This window comes from Myxocyprinus asiaticus, chromosome 1 (genome assembly GCF_019703515.2).
Source record: "Myxocyprinus asiaticus isolate MX2 ecotype Aquarium Trade chromosome 1, UBuf_Myxa_2, whole genome shotgun sequence".
NCBI lineage: Eukaryota > Metazoa > Chordata > Actinopteri > Cypriniformes > Catostomidae > Myxocyprinus > Myxocyprinus asiaticus.
In genome coordinates, this window is record NC_059344.1 from 53,457,612 (window position 1) to 53,483,171 (window position 25,560).

At 35.9% G+C, this 25,560-nt stretch overlaps 2 protein-coding genes across 5 annotated transcripts in view; one reads left to right on the forward strand and one right to left on the reverse strand.

The window, feature by feature from the left end:
• The window catches only part of LOC127441036 (1-phosphatidylinositol 4,5-bisphosphate phosphodiesterase beta-3-like), an 89,675-nt gene extending 80,250 nt beyond the window's left edge, over positions 1-9,425 (forward strand). For both annotated transcript variants that reach the window (XM_051698174.1, XM_051698184.1), the window contains 4 exons: positions 46-135; positions 3,703-3,760; positions 4,297-4,383; positions 4,939-9,425. In XM_051698174.1, the coding sequence (XP_051554134.1) occupies positions 46-135; positions 3,703-3,760; positions 4,297-4,383; positions 4,939-5,232 (529 nt within the window). In that variant the 3' untranslated portion in view covers positions 5,233-9,425. The remainder of the gene's footprint in view (positions 1-45; positions 136-3,702; positions 3,761-4,296; positions 4,384-4,938) is intronic.
• Positions 9,426-17,181: 7,756 nt separating this feature from the next.
• The window catches only part of LOC127441066 (sodium/calcium exchanger 1-like), an 85,118-nt gene continuing 76,739 nt past the window's right edge, over positions 17,182-25,560 (reverse strand). For all 3 annotated transcript variants that reach the window (XM_051698242.1, XM_051698236.1, XM_051698251.1), the window contains 2 exons: positions 24,653-24,925; positions 17,182-21,787 (listed from right to left, as the gene is read on the reverse strand). In XM_051698242.1, the coding sequence (XP_051554202.1) occupies positions 21,408-21,787; positions 24,653-24,925 (653 nt within the window). In that variant the 3' untranslated portion in view covers positions 17,182-21,407. The remainder of the gene's footprint in view (positions 21,788-24,652; positions 24,926-25,560) is intronic.

Genomic DNA, 25,560 nt, shown 5'->3' on the forward strand with positions numbered 1-25,560 from the left:
TTGTGTGCTCTGACACATGCTGAAATGCCACATTTCTATTTGCAGAGAGAAGAAAGAATTGCAGAAGATTCTGGAGAGGAAGAGGCTGAACAGCATTATCGAGGCCAAGAAAGCAGAAAAAGAAAAGTCAGAAACGTCAGTAATGCTTTACTCCCTCTTAAAACATCCTCAATTACTTTTGGTGTTTCTGTACTGGCATTGTCAATTTGTAGTTTAGTCTGCATGGTATGTTGATAGGAATTAATCACGACCTCAGTTCAAATAATCTGGCATCATTTTTCTAAAATGTCTTACTACCAAAGAGAAGAGAACCGTTGCATACACATCAGGGGCCTCAATTGTAAAATGTACGTACAATCAGATTTGATCCTAAATTCCATGGATTTTATCCTACGTCAAAAATATGGATCAAATCAGGATTTATAAATGCAGAAACTGACGTGAACGTGTTCTTATGCGTATGTCAACTAACAAGCAAGCGAACAAAAGTTTTTTGTGCTCATGCTCTGGTGTGCCAGTGCGCACTGACATTTTTTATTTTATTTTAGGTGATGCAAATACGTATGGTGGCGCAAAGCTGGCATGTACTTACAATTTTTGTAAAAACAACATCTTTTCTCGTAATAACGAGATATTGTGTCAAATAAAATTACATCTTTTCTCGTAATTACAGAATTAAGTTTTCTCTTATTACGATTATAAATGGCAGTTCATATGGTAATTTACCACATTGTGCACTTGTCTACAGTTACAGCTCTGCTCAGTAGACTATATATATATATATATATATATATATATATATATATATATATATATATATATATATATACATACACACACTGGCGGCCAAAAGTTTGGAATAATGTACAGATTTTGCTGTTTTGGAAGGGAATTGGTACTTTAATTCACCAAAGTGGCATTCAACTGATCACAAAGTATAGTCAGGACATTACTGATGTAAAAAAACAGCACCATCACTATTTGAAAAAAGTCATTTTTGATCAAATCTGAACAAGCCCCATTCCCAGCTGCCATCACTCCAACACCTTATCCTTGAGTAATCATGCTAAATTGCTAATTTGGTACTAGAAAATCACTTGCCATTAAATCAAACACAGTTGAAAGCTATTTGGTTTGTTAAATGAAGCTTAACATTGTCTTTGTGTTTGTTTTTGAGTTGCCACAGTATGCAATAGACTGGCATGTCTCAAGGTAAATATTAGGTCAAAAATGGCAAGATTTCATACAAAGGTGTACACTAAAGTCTTCAAAGACAAAGGACAACTGGCTCTAACAAGGGCAGAAAGAGATGTGGAAGGCCCAGATGTACAACTAAACAAGAGGATAAGTACATCAGAGTCTCTAGTTTGAGAAATAGATGCCTCACATGTCCACAGCTGACAGTTTCATTGAATTCTACCCGCTCAACACCAGTTTCATGTACAACAGTAAAGAGAAGTCTCAGGGGTCCAGGACTTATGGGAAGAATTGCAAAGAAAAAGCCACTTTTGAAACAGAAAAACAAAAAGAAAAGGTTAGAGTGGGTAAAGAAACACAGACATTGGACAACAGATAATTGGAAAAGTGTGTTATGGATCTTAACCCCATTGAGCTTTTGTGGGATCAGCTAGACTGTAAGGTGCATGAGAAGTGCCCGACAAGACAGTCACATCTATGGCAAGTGCAACAGGAAGTGTGGGGTGAAATGTCTCCTGAGTATCTGGACAAACTGACAGCTAGAATGCCAAGGATCTGCAAAGCTGTCATTGCTGCACATGGAGGATTTTTTGATGAGAACTCTTTGAAGTAGTAATTTTTTTCAAATTGTAATAGTATTTTTTCATGTTATTAATGTCCTGACTATACATTGTGATCAGTTGAATGCCACTTTGTTGAATAAAAGTACCAATTTCTTTCCTTAAGTGCAAAATCTGTACATTATTTCAAACTTTTAGCCACCAGTGTATATATAAATAATGATAAATAAATTCAGCATATGGTAACCATGGCACAGTTATTTGAAATGATTTATCTTTATTTTCTTTAAGCTATAAATCATTTTTTAATATGTGGAAGTAAACAATAACATAAAACAGAAATGGTATGACTGTGGCTTTTGTGAACTAGTTATTGTGCTGTAATTCTCGAAAAATTCTCACTCAAAAAAAATATTTTAAGATTTACGCATTTAAATGTTTATGACAAAATTCAATAAAATTGAATTAAGTAATCTTTAATAAATAAATAAATCTTAAAAATAGGCTAAAATATTTTTTAAGGGATGTAAGTTTATTTAGATTCAGCAAATCCATCGAAATATGATGTACATTAGATTTACTTAAACAGTTTTGAATGAAAGTTTTATTCATTATTCAAGTTGAAAATAAAATGTCAACCAAAAATGACATTTTATTTTATTATTACCATTACAATGCCTCTGTTTTGTCAGGCATTAAAACAAATAAAACTACAGAGGCATGTATAATTTTTATATTTGTTGTTTAAATAAAAAAAAATTACGTGTGGGATTTATTTACCGCTGTGTAGCCTACACTGTACTCTAAGCACAGGTGGGCTTGGACATAAAAAGTGCTATGTAGCCTAAGTTAATTGTCAGATGATCAAAACATTTGAAAGGAGATGATGTTTTTATGATATATCTCATTATTACAAGAAAAGATGTTGTTTTTACGCATAATTGAGTGAAAAAAATAAGTGCGTGGCAGCATTGCACCACTGTAAATACGAGTCGATAACTGACAGAATTAATTAATAAATGAGTGAGCAAGTTACATGAACAAGATTAGAAGAGTCTGATTGTGGTCATATTCAGACAATGTATGCGTAATGTAAATGCTTTATTTATACATCTGCTGTAACAGAATATTTATTCATAGCTCCATCTGCATGTTTCCATCTTAAGTCAATTTGGAGACCTGAGATAAGTCTAATATACAGTACAGTACGGTTTGTAATATGTTAAGCACATATTTTGTGCGTATGGACGTTTATAGATGTTCAGTGAAACATTTAGGAAAGTGTTGTACGTTCACATTTAAGATCATTCAACGAACGTCTTTATAAATGAGGCCAGTGGTTTGCTTCCCTAAACTGCTATTGCTCTGTCATGTAACAGATGCTAATTTAAAGCAACTTACAGTGATCTCATTTCAGGCACAGTCCCTGTAGCAGTCTGGGGTTAAGTGCCTTGCTCAAGTGCAATTGTTTAAGAGATCGCAGTACTTCTTTATTTCACATTTTGACACTCCATAAGATCAAACCTGCCACTCTTCTGTTACCAGTTCTTAACCATGTGGCTTCTACTACATTATCATCTGTTCAGGATAAGAGTGCAGCCTGTAAATAAATGTAAAGGCCAAGGCTTTTATGCGAAAATGCAAAAGAGCAGTTTACTGAACTTGGCTTTAGAGGCTAAATGGATTAGAACGAATGAGCGTTGCCTACCTTAAAGTTTTTGAATTCTGTTAAACTTTTAGGTTAGCCTAGAAATTATCTGCAATGTCTTTGTTTCTTTTTGTTCTGTTATTGAAATTGTGTCTAGTCAAACAGAAGGGTAGAGACGGAGATAAATGAGACTAATAATAAATGTGGAACTCAGGCTGATCATGCCATGAATGTCTGCACCTCATCTAACCTCGACAGTAATGTACCAGGAATTTAACCACCTCCTTTTTCTTTCAGGGAGCTGAATGAGATCAATAGAAAACATATCTATGAGTCTGTCAACTTAATCCGTCAGGTGAGTAGATTTGAAAACTACTGTACGTTAGAATTATTTAGCATCGTTTGGATTTATACCTGAATAGCTTTTATTATATGAGCTGCTCTGTGTTCAAGTCACAACAGTAAATAAAATGAATTAAGTCAGGCTTTACACCTTGCCCTGTCCATACATGACATGAAAGTAGCATCAGTAGATTTGTATTTGCTCACTGAAAGCGCATTACTGCTCAACGCTACAAAATCTTGTCCAATTAGAACTTTTTTGATGTTTAAAATACATTTACTGTATGTGGAGCATGGTTTTGGACCAGTTAGATTTCACTGTGGGAGGGCTACCCATTGCATCAAGTGCCTGACAAAATGTTGCTTGTTGCAGTCAAGGCTGGTTTGGACAAAAAGTCAGATTATCACTTGCTGCCTAAATGCGCCACATGTGGTTAGGACTTGGTGTTGCTTTGCCACATCTTTATCATACAAACTCCGTAGACATTCAAGGTTTCTTTTTTTTCTTCTTCTTGTGAACTCCATTGATTCATTCTGTCTCTTATGTAGCTGGAAGTGTCTCAGGGGAAACGTCAGGAGAAGTTGAAAGCCCTTCACAAGGACATCCTTCAGAAAATAGATGAGGAAGTTCCTCTGGTCAGTCATGCACACATCTATTCATCCTAAATTCTCACATGCTAGGCCCTGTTCACTTCACTTAACCTCTTTTCTTTCTCTAAGTGTTTAGAGGCAAATCAATAAGGTAATGACCCATTCAAAATTTTCCTCACAAAAATTGCTATTGTTCCTACAATAAAACCGTGGTAACATTGATATTGGCCACCACCACTTTCATCAAGAAAAAAGTTCAACAACATGACTGAAAGATTCTGAAAGGTTGATCCCGTGTAATATGCTAAAAATGAATCCCAATAATAGTAAAAATTTAAAAAGCTAGTATTTTAGAAGCAAGACATTTTTTGCATACATAGAAGAACTTAATTCTATTAATTGTGCAATAAATAACTGTTAAATTGTTATGTTATATGGCAAAATCATATGGAATTCAGTGTTTCGGGGAATCTATTTTTCCCGAAACACATGAGCCCTCCTTCATTTATAAGATTGAATGGGTTTTTTCACATTAATTTACAGCTCACTCTGCTGAATCATTCATTCTGAATGGTGCTCTGATTCATTGTGTCTCTGCAGAATCAGGCCCGCCTGACACGGGACTGTGAGGCGGAGCTAAAGCGCCTGCCAGATGAGATCTCTCAGTACCTGCAGGGGGAGCTAGAGAGCAAAGGCTCCCATAAAGACACCCTCATGGGTCCGGCCAATAACGACAGCTCTGGCTCCAGCCCACCTTCTAACTGCAGCACGCCCTCTTACTCCTCCCCCAATCACATCTGGAACAACCTCAGCAATAGCAACACCTCATTGCTGGACTCCCCCAGTTCAAACACTCCTGTCAAGTCAGAGACGGACACTACAGGAGTGTCCTAGTGATACTACAGTTTTGTTTGTTTGTTTTTCCTATCAGTCTCTCCGATCCATTTATTTCCTCAGTGGATTCTAAGAATAGATATAGTATTACTAAGATGTATGCATTTTTTGAGGGCAGTTTTTTTCTTGATTTTTTTATCCTGCATTCACTTCTCACTTTGTCTGAATTCAGATTTGACATCTTTTTACTTTCTTTTTTAACCAAAGTCCTGTTTTAATCCAGAAATACAGTGGATTTTTATCTTAGCTTTAAAAATGTGGGCTCTCTTACATACTTATGTCTGTACGTAAGACACCTGTGGAAAAGGGTGGGTGGGGTACAGCTTTTATTAGGTTCTCTATTTATTTTTGTTGTATATTGTGCACTGTGCAGTTTTATGTGTAGTACTGCGAGATGTCCCGAAGGTGGCAGTAGCGAATAGGTGAGTTCTGAGGCTGTGATGCCGAAGCTAGACTAATGCTTAATCTGAATGGTTCGTGTTTACATAATGTTGCACAGATGGACTTTTGCTTAGCCAATACCCAATAACACGATTTCAGTAGTAAACCAATTTCTTATAATGCACCTCCATAACAAGCAAAACACTGAGATGTTGCATGTTCCTGAAGAGAGTAAATCAATTATCTCATTTTGAGTGTGTTGTGTATAAATGTTTAAGTGCCTCACTTCTTGATTTACTTCACTTGAACTCTCTCTCCCAGATTATGCTTTCTAAAATCCTGTAATCCCACTCTCGCACTCTGCCTCCACTGTATCTGCCTCTGTGTTGTTTGGTTTAATCTGATCTGATCCAGACACAGAAATTCTGTGTAATTGGCAGTGATCCCACATGTCACACTCTCTCAAACCCACTGATATCCAGGAAACATTTCAGACACTTTTTTTTCTTTTTCCGCCCCATTTTTTTTTTTTTCAGATAAACCCCTTTGAATGCACTCGCATGGGTTTGGGTGCACCTTTCAGAGATCCTACAGCACAAACTGTGACTGAGATACTACAAACCCCCTCTGGCTTTATCAAGTCAGGTCTATTAAGAGTCATAACATGTTGCATAACGTACAGCCATGCTGAGCATATGAAATGGGGTTTTTTTTATGCGAGATTGAAACAAGACTTTCAAAGCTTAGCTCCGATCACCACAATCCAGGGCTTTTTTAATCCATTAGAATGGATGATGGTTGGATTTTGCTTTCTCATACTGTAATCTGGTCTGCTGTCTCTCTCCATTTCCTGTTTGGTTTAATACAGTTTTTCATTTATCTGTCATTGGCCTCCCATGTCCCTTCTCACCTTTTCCCCACCTTTCTCTCTTAAAGGGTTAGTTCACCAAGATATTAAAATTCTGTCAGTTACTCATAATAATAAAATTAGGAATATAAGCACATGACTGAGGCTAACATTCTGCCTTCCACCTTTTATTGTGTTCCATGGAAGAAAAGGTCTGATGGGGTTGGACTGAAATTCCAATAGGTTTGGAACAAAATGAGGGTGAGTAAATGATGATATAATTTTAATTTTTGGGTGAACTATCCCTTTTAAACACAGGTACACACTCTCAGGGCTTTGTGGGACAAAATGAAAAGTAGGACTTTGACACACATATGTGTAATACAGTGCTCTCTGTGCCAGCTGCGCTTTATGCCCTGACTTGCACACCAGAGCAACTCTCAGCTTGCTATCCTTGTCCCGCGTGCATCAATTGCACTATAATGACTATCAACCGATACATTTGCTGAGTGATTGGCTGCAGTATTGTCCTCTTAGACAAATATGCAACGTAGATGTGACTTTCACTCTCCCTGATTGGATGAAAGTAGAAAGGACTTTTCCTAGATGTATAATTTTACATAATTGCGAGAAACTGTGTGTGTGATCATATCCCTGGCTGTGTGAATGGATACTGCACATTAGAGTTTAGAATTCCAGAAGGGCACAAGCAAAAGAGCTGTATTGAGATGGAATACACTATCTTTCAAGGAGACAAGAGTTTGTGTGCAAGAGTGAATGTAAGTGATTTAACCCATATTCTTTATAATGTGTTTGCATTTTAAGTCAATAGTATTATATACCCATAAACAGGGATAAATGGTATGTGCATGTAAGCATATTCTCTCCGATTTCATTATATTTGGTGAGAGATTACCGTTGTACATAAGGACAAATATCAATCTACCAGGAAATATTAGTGTTTGTATTTCAGTATAAACCGCATAACAGTTCTTATGGATCATCATATAATTCATTACTCTTTAGAGATAAACGATGTCTGCTACTTGACTAAAGGAGAAGGGTGAAGTCTGTCTTTGTTTGCTTTTATATCAGTTTATAGAGGGGAACGTTATTAGACATTTACTATCAAGTGTCACTACAACATGCGCACACTACCAATCCTTTAGTCTGTCCTCTGCTGTCCATCATTTTATTTGTTGGTTAAATGAGGTGCAGGTGTTTTTATAGAGAAACACCCCAAAACTTATGGCCGGTAATTTTATTTAAGACACTATTTTTAAAATTAAACACAGTGTTGCATGATTATTGAGTGTGCCTATGTACAGGGTTGGGAGGGTTACTTTTGAAATGTATTCCACTACAGATTACAGAATACATGCTGTAAAATGTAATTTGTAACGTATTCCGTTAGATTACTCAATGTCAGTAATGTATTCTAAATACTTTGGATTACTTCTTCAGCACTGGTAGATTTTTTCACTTATTTTGACTATAAAAACTCTGCCAGTACATTAAGACAAAATACACGTTAAAAATACATTCTCTGAAAAACCTAAATATAATATGCAGTGTTGTTTCTAAAACAAGATAAATCAAATTGATCTTGTTTAAAGGATTTTTAGATATTTTTACAGGAAAACAATACAAAAATTATCAAGAATACAATTTTTGCCCTAATATCAAAGGTCTTACTAGAAAAAAAGAAATTATGATCCAACGTGAATTTTCTTCATAAAAAAATATGATCGTGCCTGGTAACGTGCATGTAAAAAGGCTAGAAATAGCATTTTAGCTTAGCGTAAAGTCTATTTCTTCTGCTCCAAACTTCAAACTTACTTCTCTGTCTGCTCGTATGAATGTAACACATCATAAGAAAGTGTTTCACCGCTGTTCAAATGCACTTTGGATCACATAATTTATATGTATAAATGTTTTCCATCTGAAAGGACTAAATATTAAATGAAACAAATGACAATAAAATGCAAAGTAATCTCTTCAGTAATCAAAATACTTTTTGAATGTAACTGTATTCTAATTACCAATGATTTAAATTGTAACTGCAGTGGAGTACAGTTACTTATATTTTGTATTTTAAATACGTATTCCCGTTACATGTATTCCGTTACTTCCCAACCCTGCCTGTGTAATATCATTTTTGTATTCTTAATAGGATACTGAAAGAAGGATGTTTTTTTTTTTTTTCTTGTTTTGTTTAAAATCTAAAGTGATGGTTTTGACCTTAATCTGACAAAAGACAAAACCATTTAAAACCCTAATTTCTTAGCATTCCTTCCTTGAAACCCACTTTATTTTTTTTTATTATTATTTTTTTTAATGGGACACAATTTAGATTGTTGCTTTGATTTTTCTGATATTTAGCACAAAGAAATGTAAGTCATGTCTTTTTAAATTCAGTTCTGCATGATTGGTAAAGTCTGGAGTTTTCTAAAGCAGACATTTGCATGTAAATTCCAATCTATAATCGGACATCCTCAGGGGAGATCAGGGCTGTGTGTATTAAATCACAGCACTTGAATCAGCTTTTGACTTGTTTATCCTAATGATAGTGATTTTATGAAGAGCAAGACTGGTCCATGATGCATATGGGGCCCAAAATCAATACCTAATTTAGTGATAATATGTAATGCTTGTGTTTATACCGAAACCTATGAGACTTTAAGGGAGAATACATGCTTACCCAAGGGCTAAATCTGCTCTGCCTCAGTTACAGCTTTAACCAAGTACATATCTCATAGTTTCATAATTTAATGTATTCTCTCTCTCACTCTTTGCATCTGTCTCTTTAGCACCTTCCTACTGAAACACTCTTGTTAACACTGTATGTAGATAATGTACTGATCTGCCTTGTTAAAGGGAAAATTATTACTCTGGATGTAATTTTTATTGCCTCTATAAATAATATAACTGTACATTCAATAAATATAGAACATTGTCAAAAATGCCTTGTTTATGCTTCCCTTTTTTCAGTTCTCCTTTTATACGTTTTTGGATTTCGAAATAGTTTTGCACTTTCTCTTAAGGACAGAATTATGTGACTGTACTGAGGGTTTTTGAGACGTGTACATTTTCAAATCATTTATGACAGACAACTCTAAGGCAACAATACATTTAAGGTTCTAAATCATTCAGAAAACTTGCTTCGGATGTGTTTTAAATTAGACCGCTGCAAACTGCATTCCTATATAAAAAAAATTCTAACAAATTATCAGACCAGTGGCCATATGTGTAAAATTTTTGTTGTGTGTCAAAATTCTGAGAATGACATTCTCAAGAATCTTTCACTCTTATTCCTAGACTTAAGAATAACTGTGATTCATAAAGTGATGTGGTTCATAAGTTTTAAGATTTGGTCTCGGCTCCTAAATTGTGCTGGAGAGGTCTCCTTACCTAGATAGGAGTAGCATGATGACTGTTCCGCAGAGACGACACACTCTACAACAAAGATACAGTGTGGTAGGCTTATGACAGTGGAAATTTGGCAAATATGTTTCGTAGTTAAGCAAAATGAAATCCATCAGAGTGTGTATGTGTGTGTATATACAGGTGCATCTCAATAAATTAGAATGTCGTGGAAAAGTTCATTTATTTCAGTAATTCAACTCAAATTGTGAAACTCGTGTATTAAATAAATTCAATGCACACAGACTGAAGTAGTTTAAGTCTTTGGTTCTTATAATTGTGATGATTTTGGCTCACATTTAACAAAAACCCACCAATTCACTGTCTCAAAAAATTAGAATACATCATAAGACCAATAAAAAAAACACTTTTAGTGAATTGTTGGCCTTCTGGAAAGTATGTTCATTTACTGTATATGTACTCAATACTTGGTAGGGGCTCCTTTTGCTTTAATTACTGCCTCAATTCAGCGTGGCATGGAGGTGATCAGTTTGTGGCACTGCTGAGGTGGTATGGAAGCCCAGGTTTCTTTGACAGTGGCCTTCAGCTCATCTGCATTTTTTGGTCTCTTGTTTCTCATTTTCCTCTTGACAATACCCCATAGATTCTCTATGGGGTTCAGGTCTGGTGAGTTTGCTGGCCAGTCAAGCACACCAACACCATGGTCATTTAACCAACTTTTGGTGCTTTTGGCAGTGTGGGCAGGTGCCAAATCCTGCTGGAAAATGAAATCAGCATCTTTAAAAAGCTGGTCAGCAGAAGGAAGCATGAAGTGCTCCAAAATCTCTTGGTAAACGGGTGCAGTGACTTTGGTTTTCAAACAACACAATGGACCAACACCAGCAGATGACATTGCACCCCAAATCATCACAGACTGTGGAAACTTAACACTGGACTTAAAGCAACTTGGGCTATGAGCTTCTCCACCCTTCCTCCAGACTCTAGGACCTTGGTTTCCAAATGAAATACAAAACTTGCTCTCATCTGAAAAGAGGACTTTGGACCACTGGGCAACAGTCCAGTTCTTCTTCTCCTTAGCCCAGGTAAGACGCCTCTGACGTTGTCTGTGGTTCAGGAGTGGCTTAACAAGAGGAATACAACAACTGTAGTGTCTGTGTGTGGTGGCTCTTGATGCCTTGACCCCAGCCTCAGTCCATTCCTTGTGAAGTTCACCCAAATTCTTGAATCGATTTTGCTTGACAATCATAAGGTTGAGGTTCTCTTGGTTGGTTGTGCATCTTTTTCTTCCACATTTTTTCCTTCCACTCAACTCTCTGTTAACATGCTTGGATACAGCACTCTGTGAACAGCCAGCTTCTTTGGCAATGAATGTTTGAGGCTTACCCTCCTTGTGAAGGGTGTCAATGATTGTCTTCTGGACAACTGTCAGATCAGCAGTCTTCCCCATGATTGTGTAGCCTAGTGAACCAAACTGAGAGACCATTTTGAAGGCTCAGGAAACCTTTGCAGGTGTTTTGAGTTGATTAGCTGATTGGCATGTCACCATATTCTAATTTTTTGAGATAGTGAATTGGTGGGTTTTTGTTAAATGTGAGCCAAAATCATCACAATTAAAAGAACCAAAGACTTAAACTACTTCAGTCTGTGTGCATTGAATTTATTTAATACACGAGTTTCACAATTTGAGTTGAATTACTGAAATAAATGAACTTTTCCACGACATTCTAATTTATTGAGATGCACCTGTATATATATATATATATATGTATGTGTGTATATATAAAATTTCAGCACATTTTTTCATTTATGAATACACTGAAACTAGTTGTGAATTAAGCATTTGAAAAATTTGATGGGTTAGTTGCGATACCTTTTTAAAATGTTTATGTCATAAAATGTTTAATGCATTGTTTTTAATGTGGATTGACGGCAGAAGGCATGCTGTGGATAATTTGTGGGTCATGCTTAAGGATTTAAGCTTTCGTGGGTTTAGGAACTACTTTTAGTGTTAAAATGCTTCATGAAATACTCTTAGATGAAAATGTTATGAGTCCTAAAATTAGGAGTGACATGCCCCTAATTTTTAGCCCATTGTATATAAAGGGGCCTACGTTTGTTCCTGGGAGGCAGCAGATGCCCTAACCCCGCCCCCACCCTAATCCTAACCAAATGGAGCCTGTACAGGTGCATCTCAATAAATTAGAATGTCGTGGAAAAGTTCATTTATTTCAGTAATTCAACTCAAATTGTGAAACTCGTGTATTAAATAAATTCAATGCACACAGACTGAAGTAGTTTAAGTCTTTGGTTCTTTTAATTGTGATGATTTTGGCTCACATTTAACAAAAACCCACCAATTCACTATCTCAAAAAATTAGAATATGGTGACATGCCAATCAGCTAATCACCTCAAAACACCTGCAAAGGTTTCCTGAGCCTTCAAAATGGTCTCTTAGTTTGGTTCACTAGGCTACACAATCATGGGGAAGACTGCTGATCTGACAGATCAATAATTGACACCCTTCACAAGGAGGGTAAGCCACAAACATTCATTGCCAAAGAAGCTGGCTGTTCACAGAGTGCTGTATCCAAGCATGTTAACAGAAAGTTGAGTGCAAGGAAAACGTGTGGAAGAAAAAGATGCACAACCAACCGAGCCTTATGAGGATTGTCAAACAAAATCGATTCAAGACTTTGGGTGAACTTCACAAGGAATGGACTGAGGCTGGGGTCAAGGCATCAAGAGCCACCACACACAGACGTGTCAAGGAATTTGGCTACAGTTGTTGTATTCCTCTTGTTAAGCCACTCCTGAACCACAGACAACGTCAGAGGCATCTTACCTGGGCTAAGGAGAAGAAGAACTGGACTGCTGCCCAGTGGTCCAAAGTCCTCTTTTCAGATGAGAGCAAGTTTTGTATTTCATTTGGAAACCAAGGTCCTAGAGTCTGGAGGAAGGGTGGAGAAGCTCATAGCCCAAGTTGCTTGAAGTCCAGTGTTAAGTTTCCACAGTCTGTGATGATTTGGGGTGCAATGTCATCTGCTGGTGTTGGTCCATTGTGTTTTTTGAAAACCAAAGTCACTGCACCCGTTTACCAAGAAATTTTGGAGCACTTCATGCTTCCTTCTGCTGACCAGCTTTTTAAAGATGCTGATTTCATTTTCCAGCAGGATTTGGCACCTGCCCACACTGCCAAAAGCACCAAAAGTTGGTTAAATGACCATGGTGTTGGTGTGCTTGACTGGCCAGCAAACTCACCAGACCTGAACCCCACAGAGAATCTATGGGGTATTGTCAAGAGGAAAATGAGAAACAAGAGACCAAAAAATGCAGATGAGCTGAAGGCCACTGTCAAAGAAACCTGGGCTTCCATACCACCTCGGCAGTGCCACAAACTGATCACCTCCATGCCACGCCGAATTGAGGCAGTAATTAAAGCAAAAGGAGCCCCTACCAAGTATTGAGTACATATACAGTAAATGAACATACTTTCCAGAAGGCCAACAATTCACTAAAAATGTTTTTTTTATTGGTCTTATGATGTATTCTAATTTTTTGAGATAGTGAATTGGTGGGTTTTTGTTAAATATGAGCCAAAATCATCACAATTAAAAGAACCAAAGACTTAAACTACTTCAGTCTGTGTGGATTGAATTTATTTAATACACGAGTTTCACAATTTGAGTTGAATTACTGAAATAAATGAACTTTTCCACGACATTCTAATTTATTGAGATGCACCTGTAAGGCTGAGAATCCACCCAGTAACAAACTGAAGCACTTTTCTCCCATCACATAATTTGTTGCTCCTATATTTCTGCATTAGGAGCTACTTTCAGCTTTAAGATTTTTTGTGGATACTCAGGTGTCCCATATGATTAGCTCACAATTCTGGTTTCATGTGTCAGTCTATTGCTCCAGGAACAGGACATCCTGCCAGGGGCATAGATTCCAGATGGGATGGGGGGGAGGTAACCTCCCCAATAATCAAAACAAGCAAGTACAACACAATTATAAATTGTCCATATATTAAGAGCAAAGCACCTGTATACAGAAAAAATCCTTCAGCTGTATGCATTTTGTTGTGTATGTGTATTATAAGCATGAGACATCCTTTAAAATTAACATTCAGCATTGCTTGAACAGTGATTACTTAAAAAAAAAAAAAAAAAAAAAAACAAGTATCTATTTATATAGCATTCCTTTGAAGAGCTCTGTTAGTTGTGTTCTAATATTTTCTTTCGAAAGGCATCTGTGAAATAAGAGTTTATGAAAAAGCTTTATTTCTAACTTTAGAATTGGTTAAGAAAACCTTCAAGCTTAAAAAAAATAAAAATAAATCACTGGTGTAAAAAATCCTCAACAATCTTGGTTAGTAGTCTATACATTTATTTGATTACATGTTAGTTGATGTAATGAAGTTCCTGCTGTTCTTCGTTGGGTTATTACTAAGTAGTATTACATGGAAATGTGAACAAATAAACATTTGACATCCATAAAAAATGGGATTTGAATAAAACCAAAAAGTAATACAATAGGACAAAGCAAATACATATGTTTAGTAATCTTCTATTTCCATTAGTTGACATTGTGATGCAACTATCCAACTCACTCCATATCTGAGGCATAAAAACTTGCAAACATGCATTCATGATATTTTCCGGGCTCTCAAGGGCCTTACCATCCTATCTTTAATTACATTTACAAGTAATTTCCCATTCATTCACTTTTCATTTCTGAACCATTTATTCTTTCTCTCTCTTATCTCCTTACTTTGTATTTCAAGCACAAAGCTTGCCTCCATCTTTCTGTCCCCAGTGAGCGTCTGCTTCCTCCTCTTACTTTCTGCTCTCGTTATGTCGAGGGAAGAGTTGGCGCCCGACTGTCATGCTTGACATCTATCAACTCCCTCAAGTGTACAGAGAAATATATACATCTTATTCTCTTGCTCACTTATAGCACCTTGTACATCCAATGTGCTCGTCTGTTATCAGACCTTTATTTAACCAGGAGGAAGTGGCACTGAGATTAAAATCTCTTTTACAGGTGTAGATAAGAAAGCAATTATTACAGATAAATAATTAAAAACGTTTACAAATGAAAAGATCTCCCATTCAGGAAGAACATACAGTATATCAATAGTAGCAAGTCTAGATACACAGAACATCAGAGGCAGCAGCATACCTAAAGGCTTGTTTCCCTAGTTCAATTTTGAGCCAGTGGAAAAAAATTAAAAATAATAATAATTCTGAGAACTGAGAGAATATATCCTAACTCTTTTCTGTTGAATGAAGTGGCAAAGGTATGACAGTAAAAGACCAAGGATTGATTTACAAATGATCAACTCCCAGTGCATAAGTCTACATGTAGACAGTGAGGGCCAGGCAACTCTATTATACAAAACACAATGATGAGTAGTGGTTTATAATTTGTTATAAATCTTAATGCATGGTAAACTGTCTAAAGAGGGTAAAAGATAGGATGGTGCAGAATAATATAAAACATCCCCATTGTCAAACACTGGCAGAAAAGTGGCAGAGACAAGCTTCTTTTTTGCTTTAAAAGAAAAACCAGATGTATTTCTAAAATAAAACCCTAATTTTACCTTACATTTTTTTTATCTGGTTAATATGAAAAGACAATGTTTCATCATGATTGATACCAAGATACTTATAATCTGATACAAACTCAACCATATCACCCTGCAGTGTTCGGAGTGGTGCAAGATTTATTGTTGATTTCTTAGAATAAGAGAATACCATAAGCATAATGGTCTAAAACTTGTTTTAAATGCTAACAAAACCAACCAACCCGATCTCGAACAAAATAGTTGAGCAGTGTTGAAAGCTGACTGTAAATGATGTTTAGGAGCACTACATAAGATCAAGGCAATTAATATGAATAGTAAATAGGAGTGGTCCCAGAACAGATCCCTGGGGAACAAGAGCTTTGAAAGAACACAAATTGGTCTATTGTTAGTATAGTGGGATCACCTCCATTCAGCATGGGAACAACAAAAGTTGATTTACAAATCTGAGGAATTTAATTTGTGCATTTGAAAGATTAAAAAGATAAATTATGGAGTGTGAAAAAAAACCTGCTGCTTATTTTAGAAATAAAGGTTCGTATGAACCTTAGAAATGGCAATCCTTCTCAAACAGTTATTATTTGAATGCTGATTTAAGGAGCTGTAAGCAACAAAGTGCTTATTAAAACAATCAAGCTTCTGAACCTTGAGGTTTTTTCTTTCTTTCTTTTTTTAATGCAGGGAGGGGGTCAGAGGTCTTTTTGTTACCAGATAAAGAATTCATATTTTCCCAAAATTGTATTGGATTGTTGAATTTTTTTGTTTGGTTTCAGTAATATAATAATATAATTATTGTGCACTTTCAGCATCTGGAATGAGAAAAATCTTTAAACAATGCATCACCCCAAACAGTATTTGGACACTTAAGACACACTTAAAGGAATATTTGGAGTTCAGTACAATTTAAACTCAATCGACAGCATTACATCATCATGGCAACAAAGTTGTACAATTGGATATAACTTTACACAGAAAAGTTTAGTAAGTGATTTGATCACACTAAAATCATGTTAACACACATTGTTTGTCTTGAGATTATACTTTTGAAACAGTGAGCATTTTAACATTTAAGTGCCTCACTATAACACAAATTTGAGCTTTTTCTTTTTTCTTTTTTTCTTTCTTTTTTAAGAAAAAGAGGGAGAAATCTAAACAATTTTTTTGTGATAATCAACATTATGCCACAAATGCTGTCAGCTGACCTTAACTTGTGTTGAACCTTTAATATTCCTTTAAAAATGCATAAATGCCAAAGAAGGATAGGACAAGTGCAAGCAAGCACAAGCAAAACAATAAAACATTTAGCTTGGTTTCGAATTATGCAAAATGTTCAAAATTAAGACAAATGTATTTGGACACTTTCTGGTTGTCAAATGTCAAGGGAACATGTTCATAGGTCATTACACCTGTTGGTACTCTGTGTGAACTTGAGGAGAATTGACTTTATCCACTCGCTAAGAATCACCTAGATACCAATTGGATGCAATAATGGCTCAGAAAAGTAAAGTCTGTGAAAATGTCTAGCATCATTTGTTAGCAGACAGAACTTTTTGACATATTAAAGTTTGACATATTGTTATCTAAAGCAATGACATTCAAACAAGTTTCCAAATACTTTTCTGGGCCAATGTTTAACAGGAAACGAAGCCTTTCCTGGCATTAAAAAGTTTTTTGACAGAAGTACATATGAAGTTTTTACACACATAAAATGGTCAAAGCAATATACTGTAGAAGACAAACCAATTCAAGTATGAAGTGTTTAATGGTAATAATAATAGAAAAAATTAATAAATATTAAAAATACATATTCCTGGACAATTTCTGTAACACTTTACAATAAGGTTCCATTCGTAGTGTTATTTAATGCATTAGGTATCATGAACTAACAATTAACAATACTTTTTTTTTTTTTTTTTTTTTACAGCATTTATAAATCTTTGTTGATGTTAGTTAATAAAAATACAATTGTTCATTGATAGTTCATGTTAGTTCATAGTGCATTAACTAATGTTAACAAATACTACTTTTGATTTTAAAAATGTATTAGTATATCTTTTAATTAACATTAACTAAGATTAATAAATGCTGTAAAAGTATTCTTCATTGTTAGTTCATGTTAACTAATGTTGAAAACTAATGTTAACAAATGGAACCTTATTGTAAAGTGTTACTACATTTTCTAAAAATGACATTTTAGCAAGGGTAAGATAATGTTTCATGCAAACATAATGTCACCAAATTAAAGAAAGACATGAACTGAAGTTAAAATAGTAGGAATCCAACTGAAAGCTGCCATATAACAGAATATGGAAAGCACTTGGTGATTCACTCATTGTGAAATACAAAGACAATTAACAATGAAACCATCAATCCATTGAATCCATGAAGAAACATTCCAAAGAGTGGATAATCTAAGTAGAGTACAGGGGTGAACACAAGGACTACACAGAACAGGGTCAAATCATGGTCGACAAATACCGATACAGGATGACATGGTGACCACTTCCTTTAGGGCACTTCATAATAACTCTTAGTATTTATGTTCTGTACACAGGAACAACAAAGGTTTACTAGCATAATGCATGCAAGTCCAAACAGACAAACACATGGAAACATTCTAGAAGCATCAATGTTATCATTGCCTAATTTCTTTCTCTAAAACACAGGGTCAGAAAATGGGTTAGCAGGCATATCGGAGAGAAGCATTGTTTCTGGTCAAAGGCTTGTCTGCACAACTATAAGGTTTTTGCTGTCAATATATATATAAATATACACACACTTAAGCCACACTTAAAACTGTGTGAATGTCATGGTGTTAGGTAACAACATATCAAACCGAGTGGCATCTGCAAGCATACTTTTTGGGGCCAGTGTACATATCAGTAGCCTGTTGTTCTTTGCATTGGTTAGTGACACTCCAACACAAAAACACAAAAAGTCAATGACACACACAATGGCGTTCAAATAATTCAATCTCAAGACCAGCAAAAAGAACAGTATACACACACAACACAAATTCACACAGCTTTTTTCTCTCTTTAACCTTAAAAATGCTATAAACCACATACAAATAACCTTTATTTGCAATTTCACCTATGAAGTATGTGTAAATGATTGTGTACTGTGTATTGGTACAACAGTCATGGTGGACGTGTTTACATTCCAAAGCTCTCGCTTGCTCTTTCTTTCTCTGGCCAGGCTGATTAATCCAATTATGCAAGTTTTTTTTTAGTGTGACATTCTGGGATTGCACTTCAATTCATTGAGCTTCAAGAGCAGTCAGCCACCGAGAGCAAAGCAGTGACCCTATAAACCGATTATGTGCACACTCAACTGTTCAGTTGTATTACAGTCTGATGTGGAATTCATTATTGATGATATTTATGTCTTGATTCATGACATCATGGGCTGGTTTGATTGTTAATTATCATTTCGAAATCAACAATATGACCATAACTGATATCAATATGATTCTTATCTTTATTGTAACCACTTAACAATGGAGTACAATCTGCTTTGGGCAATTCTTTTTAATTCACTGCACAAGCAAAACCTCCATCAAAGTTAGGTTAGTATAAGAGGTTGGTATAAGATGGATGTGCTGTTTAAAGCCTATAATAGACTTGCATGTGAGGATGTAACACACATACAGCAACACCCCCCCCACATACACACACACATATGTACCCGTCATCCTACCCAGACAACATAATGACTCTCTGGGTGGGTCACTTAGCATCAAGATAATAGTAAAAATGCTCTGGGTTCACATTTTCTTTTCAAGAATGGGGAGAGACTTCTGAGAGTTAAATATCTACACAGCTGCTAAATCTGTCTCAGTCATTCTTTTTCAGTGTCCTCCGTCATTCAGCATGCCAGAGCCGATGACTCCCACCCTCCCCCTGTCTTCCTGCATGTCTCACAGCATAATTACACTGCAGTCACAGACAGACGATAGGGAAAACTGAAAAAAAAAACAAAAAAAAAAAACACACACACACACACACACACACACACACATATATATATATATAATAACTGTGCATCTTTGTTTAACAAACAGACATCATCATAGAACAACAAATCTGATCAATAAAAATACATGGAATTTGTTTCTCCCTGCTGAAAACTGTAGATGAATTAGGCTGATTTGTCCTTTGATGTCAAGAAGTGTGACTTGTCAAATGACAATACAAATATATATACAGACAGCACTACAACACTGGTTTGTTATTTAAAGAGTACATTATTTAAAGAGTTTGTTATTTAAAGAGTACATTTATTCTTGGCTGAGTGGTCTCACACACATCATATGCACATTTAAAATGTAAGTTTGAAATAGTAATATTCAGCACCTTCACTGTTGTCATTATTATTATTTTACAGTTGTATGTCTGACTTCTCTGTGATAATTCCAGTCCTTTTTTTCCCCACACTTTTTAGAGTTTTTATTCCTGTTTTCTGTTTGACTTTCAAAAAACAGCTGTGTTCCTTCATTATAAATTATTAGTTATGAATTCGACATGCTTTTCAGAGCATCTGTCAGGTTCATTTTTAGTCCTGAAACATGCTTTTGTTTTTCCACAAGCAATAGTGAATCCATCCTGTTTCTATAGTCCGTGTTTGTTTGGTCATTCTGTTCAATTAAATATCGTTATAAATATTATCATTACACATACATGAGAGCAATAATGACACATAACATTTAAGTTCAAAAAAGTAAACCCCTTCATTCAGTAACCGAAGGCTCGGATTGGCTCAAACAGGAGTATGAAAAAGATGGGAGTCATTGGTTACTGGTCTGGATAAATTTAAGACACCACTGAGATACGGGTACAAGTGTAAGGCAAGAGGGACAAGAAATGACAAGATACTGCTTTGAAACTAATTTAAAAGGGAAAATTCCCCCAAAAATGACAATTCTGTCATATTTTACTCAACCTCATGTTGTTCCAAACTCGTATGACTTTTTTTTTTTCATCAAACAACAGGAGTAATTTAAATCATTATTAAAGTTCATGGGTAAAGTAGCCATCTTTTCAATTAATTGGTGGATCCAGTTCACAAAAAAATTGTCTGAATGATTAATTCACTAAATCTCGAGATAACAGCTCACTGGAACATTATCAGTGAATAAATACTTACATTTCACTCTGTTCCTTAAACAAAGCTATAGTATGGCTTCATATGAGTTTGAATATAGTGCACAAGTCATATGGACCACTTTAATTTTACTTTCCATGGACACTTTTCACGCGGAACGCGGAAGTAAACGATTGCAGGGTAAACCTTGATAGTGTGGAATGGTAGTGAATGGGGAGACCACGGCAAATGTAATTTTTGCTTATCTATTTGCTCCAACATCAAAAGAAAAATGGCACTATTGCATTTCCACAACTTTCCAAATGAAAAAAAAAAAAAAAAGAGAGCGATGGAAATTTTCTGTCGCTCTCTAAGCAGCTGTATTTGAATCCTTATCGCACCTGTGGTGACTCGCTTTTTAAAAACAAATTCCAGGGTAAAATTATACAAAGTACAATATTATAACAATGATATATTGCACTAAATTATTCAAAAGATTGATTGCTAGATTATGCCACTAAATAAGGCTGAAACACGTCATCACAGGTTTGTGAAAAGTGTCCATTGTACTTTTATGTGAATTAAGCTTGAGTTGCAATGTCATGGAAGAGAGTGACCAATGTCCTGTGTTCCAAGCAAGAAAAAAAGTCATACAGGTACAAGTTTGGAACAACAAGAGTGTAAGTAATTAATAAAAGAATCTTCATTTTTAAGTTAACTATCCCTAGAAGACAATGGAAAATTACAAAATCTAACTTGCGTATCTGACTTATTAAAAGGTAACAGGATAAATATCTAATAAATGCTATTAAAAATAGCTCCTTCACTGGCCACTTTCAAATTCCTCTAAGCTGAGATATTACGATGCCACTTTATTTATTCTGTTCTGTTTCTCAGAATCCAGTAATGTGGCAGTATGCTTCAAGTGAGGCCAGCAGGATGTAGATCAGCCATAGGGAAATAAAGAGTATGGATGTCAATATCTTGCAAGTCCGTGGACCGCCGAGTTCTCCTCCTGCGGCTGAGGGGCGCCGGCGATACAACAGCACGCTGACACACACCACAGCCAAGGCAGTGAAGAGTGTGACAGAGAAGGCCAGAGAGCCTGGATCAACACGGAACGGTTGGCCCTTAGTGCGCCAGTATACAGCAGCTATGGTCCACGCCACACCAATGCCCAGAAAAACATTAACAGCGTTGCTGCCCGTCACATTGCCAATGGAGGCATCAGCATATTGGTCTTGGATGGCAGCAACCTTACTGGCAAAAGTGTCTGTACAAAACAGAGAGACAGATATAAAATGTGGGAGAGAAAAGGCAGATGGTTTTAATAAAAACATTTACACCATTAAATTATGATTTTAATAATTACGTACATGAATGAAAACTCATGATCTGCAAGATCGAGTGATTATAACACAAACCAGAGAGTGACAGACAAAGAAATGGATAGATAGATAGATAGATAGATAGATATTGTAAACTGATTGAGAGGAGGTCAAGAAAAGGGAAAAGGGCAAACAAAAAACAAACATGTGAGAGGAACTGAGAGAAAAAGAAAGAGGAAAAGGAAGAGAAAGAAGGAAGAGAGAAAAATTAGGACAGGGTGCAGGTGAGTGCATGGAGAGAAAGGAAGAAAAAACATGAGTTACAAACATACAAACACTAATAAAACCAGCTGCATGGCCTGAAGATGAAATAATGTCCTTCTACTCTAATAAATACCAACCACACACAAACACACAAAGCCAATTTCATTCACCCCGTCTATAATGATGAAAAGTTTACAAGTTTAAACATTTTATTGATGCTGAGTGACATCAATATACACTGGCGGCCAAAAGTTTGGAATAATGTACAGATTAATAATGTACAGATTTTGCTGTTTCGGAAGGAAATTGGTACTTTAATTCACCAAAGTGGCATTCAACTGATCACAAAGTATAGTCAGGACATTACTGATGTAAAAAACACTATTTGAAAAAAAGTAATTTTTGTATCAAATCTAGACAGGCCCCATTTCCAGCAGCCATCACTCCAACACCTCCTTGAGTAATCATGCTAAATTGCTAATTTGGTACTAGAAAATCACTTGCCATTAAATCAAACACAGTTGAAAGCTATTTGGTTTGTTAAATGAAGCTTAACATTGTCTTTGTGTTTGTTTTTGAGTTGTCACAGTATGCAATAGACTGGCAAGTCTTAAGGTCAATATTAGGTCAAAAATGGCAAAAAAAGAAACAGATTTCTCTAGAAACTCATCAGTCAATCATTGTTTTGAGGAATGAAGGCTATACAATGCTTGAAATTGCCAAAAAACTGAAGATTTCAAACAAAGGTGTACACTACAGTCTTCAAAGACAAAGGACAGCTGGCTCTAACAAGGACAGAAAGAGATGTGGAAGGCCAGATGTACAACTAAACAAGAGGATACGTACATCAGAGTCTCTAGTTTGAGAAATAGACACCTCACATGCCCTCAGTTGACAGCTTCATTGAATTCTACTCGCTCAACACCAGTTTCACGAACAACAGTAAAGAGAAACCTCAGGGGTGCAGGCCTTATGAGAAAAATTGCAAAGAAAAAGACACTTTTGAAACAGAAAAACAAAAAGAAAATGTTAGAGTGGGCAAAGAAACACAGACATTGGACAACAGATAATTGATAAACCCCATTGAGCTTTTGTGGGATCAGCTAGACTGTAATGTACATAAGAAGTGCCCAACAAAACAGCCACATCTATGGCAAGTGCTACAGGAAGTGTGGGGTGAAATGTCACCTGAGTATCTGGACAAACTGACAGCTAGAATGCCAAGGATCTGCAAAGCTGTCATTGTTGCACATGGAGGATTTTTTGATGAGAACTCTTTGAAGTAGTATAAGAAGTTCTGAACATTTTTTTCAATTGTAATAGTAATTTTTCACATTATCAATGTCCTGACTATACATTGTGATCAGTTGAATGCCATTTTGGTGATTAAAAGTACCAATTTCTTTCCATAAGAGCAAAATCTGTACATTATTCCAAACTTTTGGCCGCCAGTGTACAAGCTTGACATGTAGAACATGTACAAATATTAAAACTCAAGTTCTGTTCAGTCATTTTTGACTGAGAAATAATAGTCTTTTAAAGCATCTTACTATATATCTAAATGCTTAACTTGTGATAATATCTAGAATGTAGGTTACAGCACTGAGTTTCAGAGACCAAGCATCAATACTGGTGTGACAAGTATCGCCTATAGGTGGCCTTAGTGTTCCCTATGAAATTAACCCTAATGCATGATACATATCAGCCTTTTCATAATAATAATAATAATAATAATAATAATATAGGTGTATTTTGAGCTCATTGAGGTCTAAATCCATAAAGATGCAAAAAAATTGTGATAGTAACTATTCAAGAAGTTAATTAAGAGGCATGACACAAAATGTGTCAAAAAATGTGTTATTATATTTATTGAAAAAAGGTGTTACACAAAGACGGTTCTGGTCATTACACTATTACACTTGTGCTCGTAACTGGTCCAGCATAATTTGTGCAATGGAAATGAATGATGGCTGTGTATAATTGTGGGGTCCATTCACATCAGTGATTCACCAACTCACTTGAGCCCCCGCACAACCATAAAAAGAGACTTTTTACCAGAAGTCAGTCTTCTAATTAATTACTGCTGTCTGTCGCTATATTTTGAGTTGGTTATATCAAATATGGTGTTTTCTTGTTTTATTAGTTTACAGTATATTTAGAATGTTCACTTTAAACAAGCAACACTCATTTCTTCAGAAAATTGAAAAATCTTTAATTTACTTTAATTGAGGCTTAATTTAATATTTCATAAATTCATTTAATTCATGAATTTATTAATTTGCTCTAAACTTTCTTTAAGTTTTCTAATGCCTTTAAGGATAGGACCAGTCAAGAATGACCGGAAAGCATTAGGGAAGGAGAGGGGGAGTGGGATCGGGACATGACAAAGGCTGTACCTGAACCGTGTCTCTGTGAGCCAACAGTTCTTTATGTGTCATTAGCATGTGTGCTACCCACTATGCCAGATCTCTGAGCCAGTTTATTTGAATTATCTGAAATCTGGTGACAAGCAATTGCATTTAGGCACATTTTTCTTTGACACTAACCTGGGACAGAAGTCCCCAAGGCAACAAACACCACAGCGGTGACTGAATCCTTCAGGCCAATAGTGCACCCAAAGTGACAAGCGAGATCGCCCGTGACCGCCGTCAACACACCAATCAGACAGATAGACACAATGAAGCAGGCCCATCCGTTCCAGTACTCTGTGGGTGGGACGAAGGCAAAAAGAACCTTCCAGAAGACTGTGAGGAAGTGCATAATGTAATCGAAGCAGGACGGAAGACGCTCCTCACCACTCTCCTCTTCGTCATCATCACCTGAGAGGTCAAAGATGAAGATAAGTTGTGACTTATAGAATGACAACTTGCTGATAATGCGGCTTAGCATACATGAGAACCCTTGAGATTAATATCCTTGAGTTTCAAATGAACATGGCAAAACACACTATATGGTATAGACTGCATGTTGTAGAAAGTGATAGATCAATTAATATAAAATCTATTTTGGCAGAAGCTAAAAAGCCATTAATGCATATCTGAGACAGAGCACACAAATTCATTTCAGAGCGCCAAAGTCAGGTTCTGGAAATAAAAATCTCATTCATTTTTTCATAAAAGAAATAGATTTTTAACAACATAGAAACGTTTCATGAAAGACCTACCGTGAGCTCTGAGGTTGTTACGCGATTATATACAGTATGCTTTTGTATAAGCCACAAATCAGTGTGATTTCAACTTACAACGAAGCTTCCAGTTTTTAACGATTGCTTACACACTACAATTAAAAATAACACAGTTAGTGAAACCTGCCACTCAAGTAGCAAAACCTCAGCCCAGATCTGCACAACTATAAGCACATTCTCAGCCTCACACTACTGTAGAGAAGTGTGTTTAGTGTTTTGCAAAACACTAAACACACTTCTCTACATTAGACACATAAATCTAACATGATG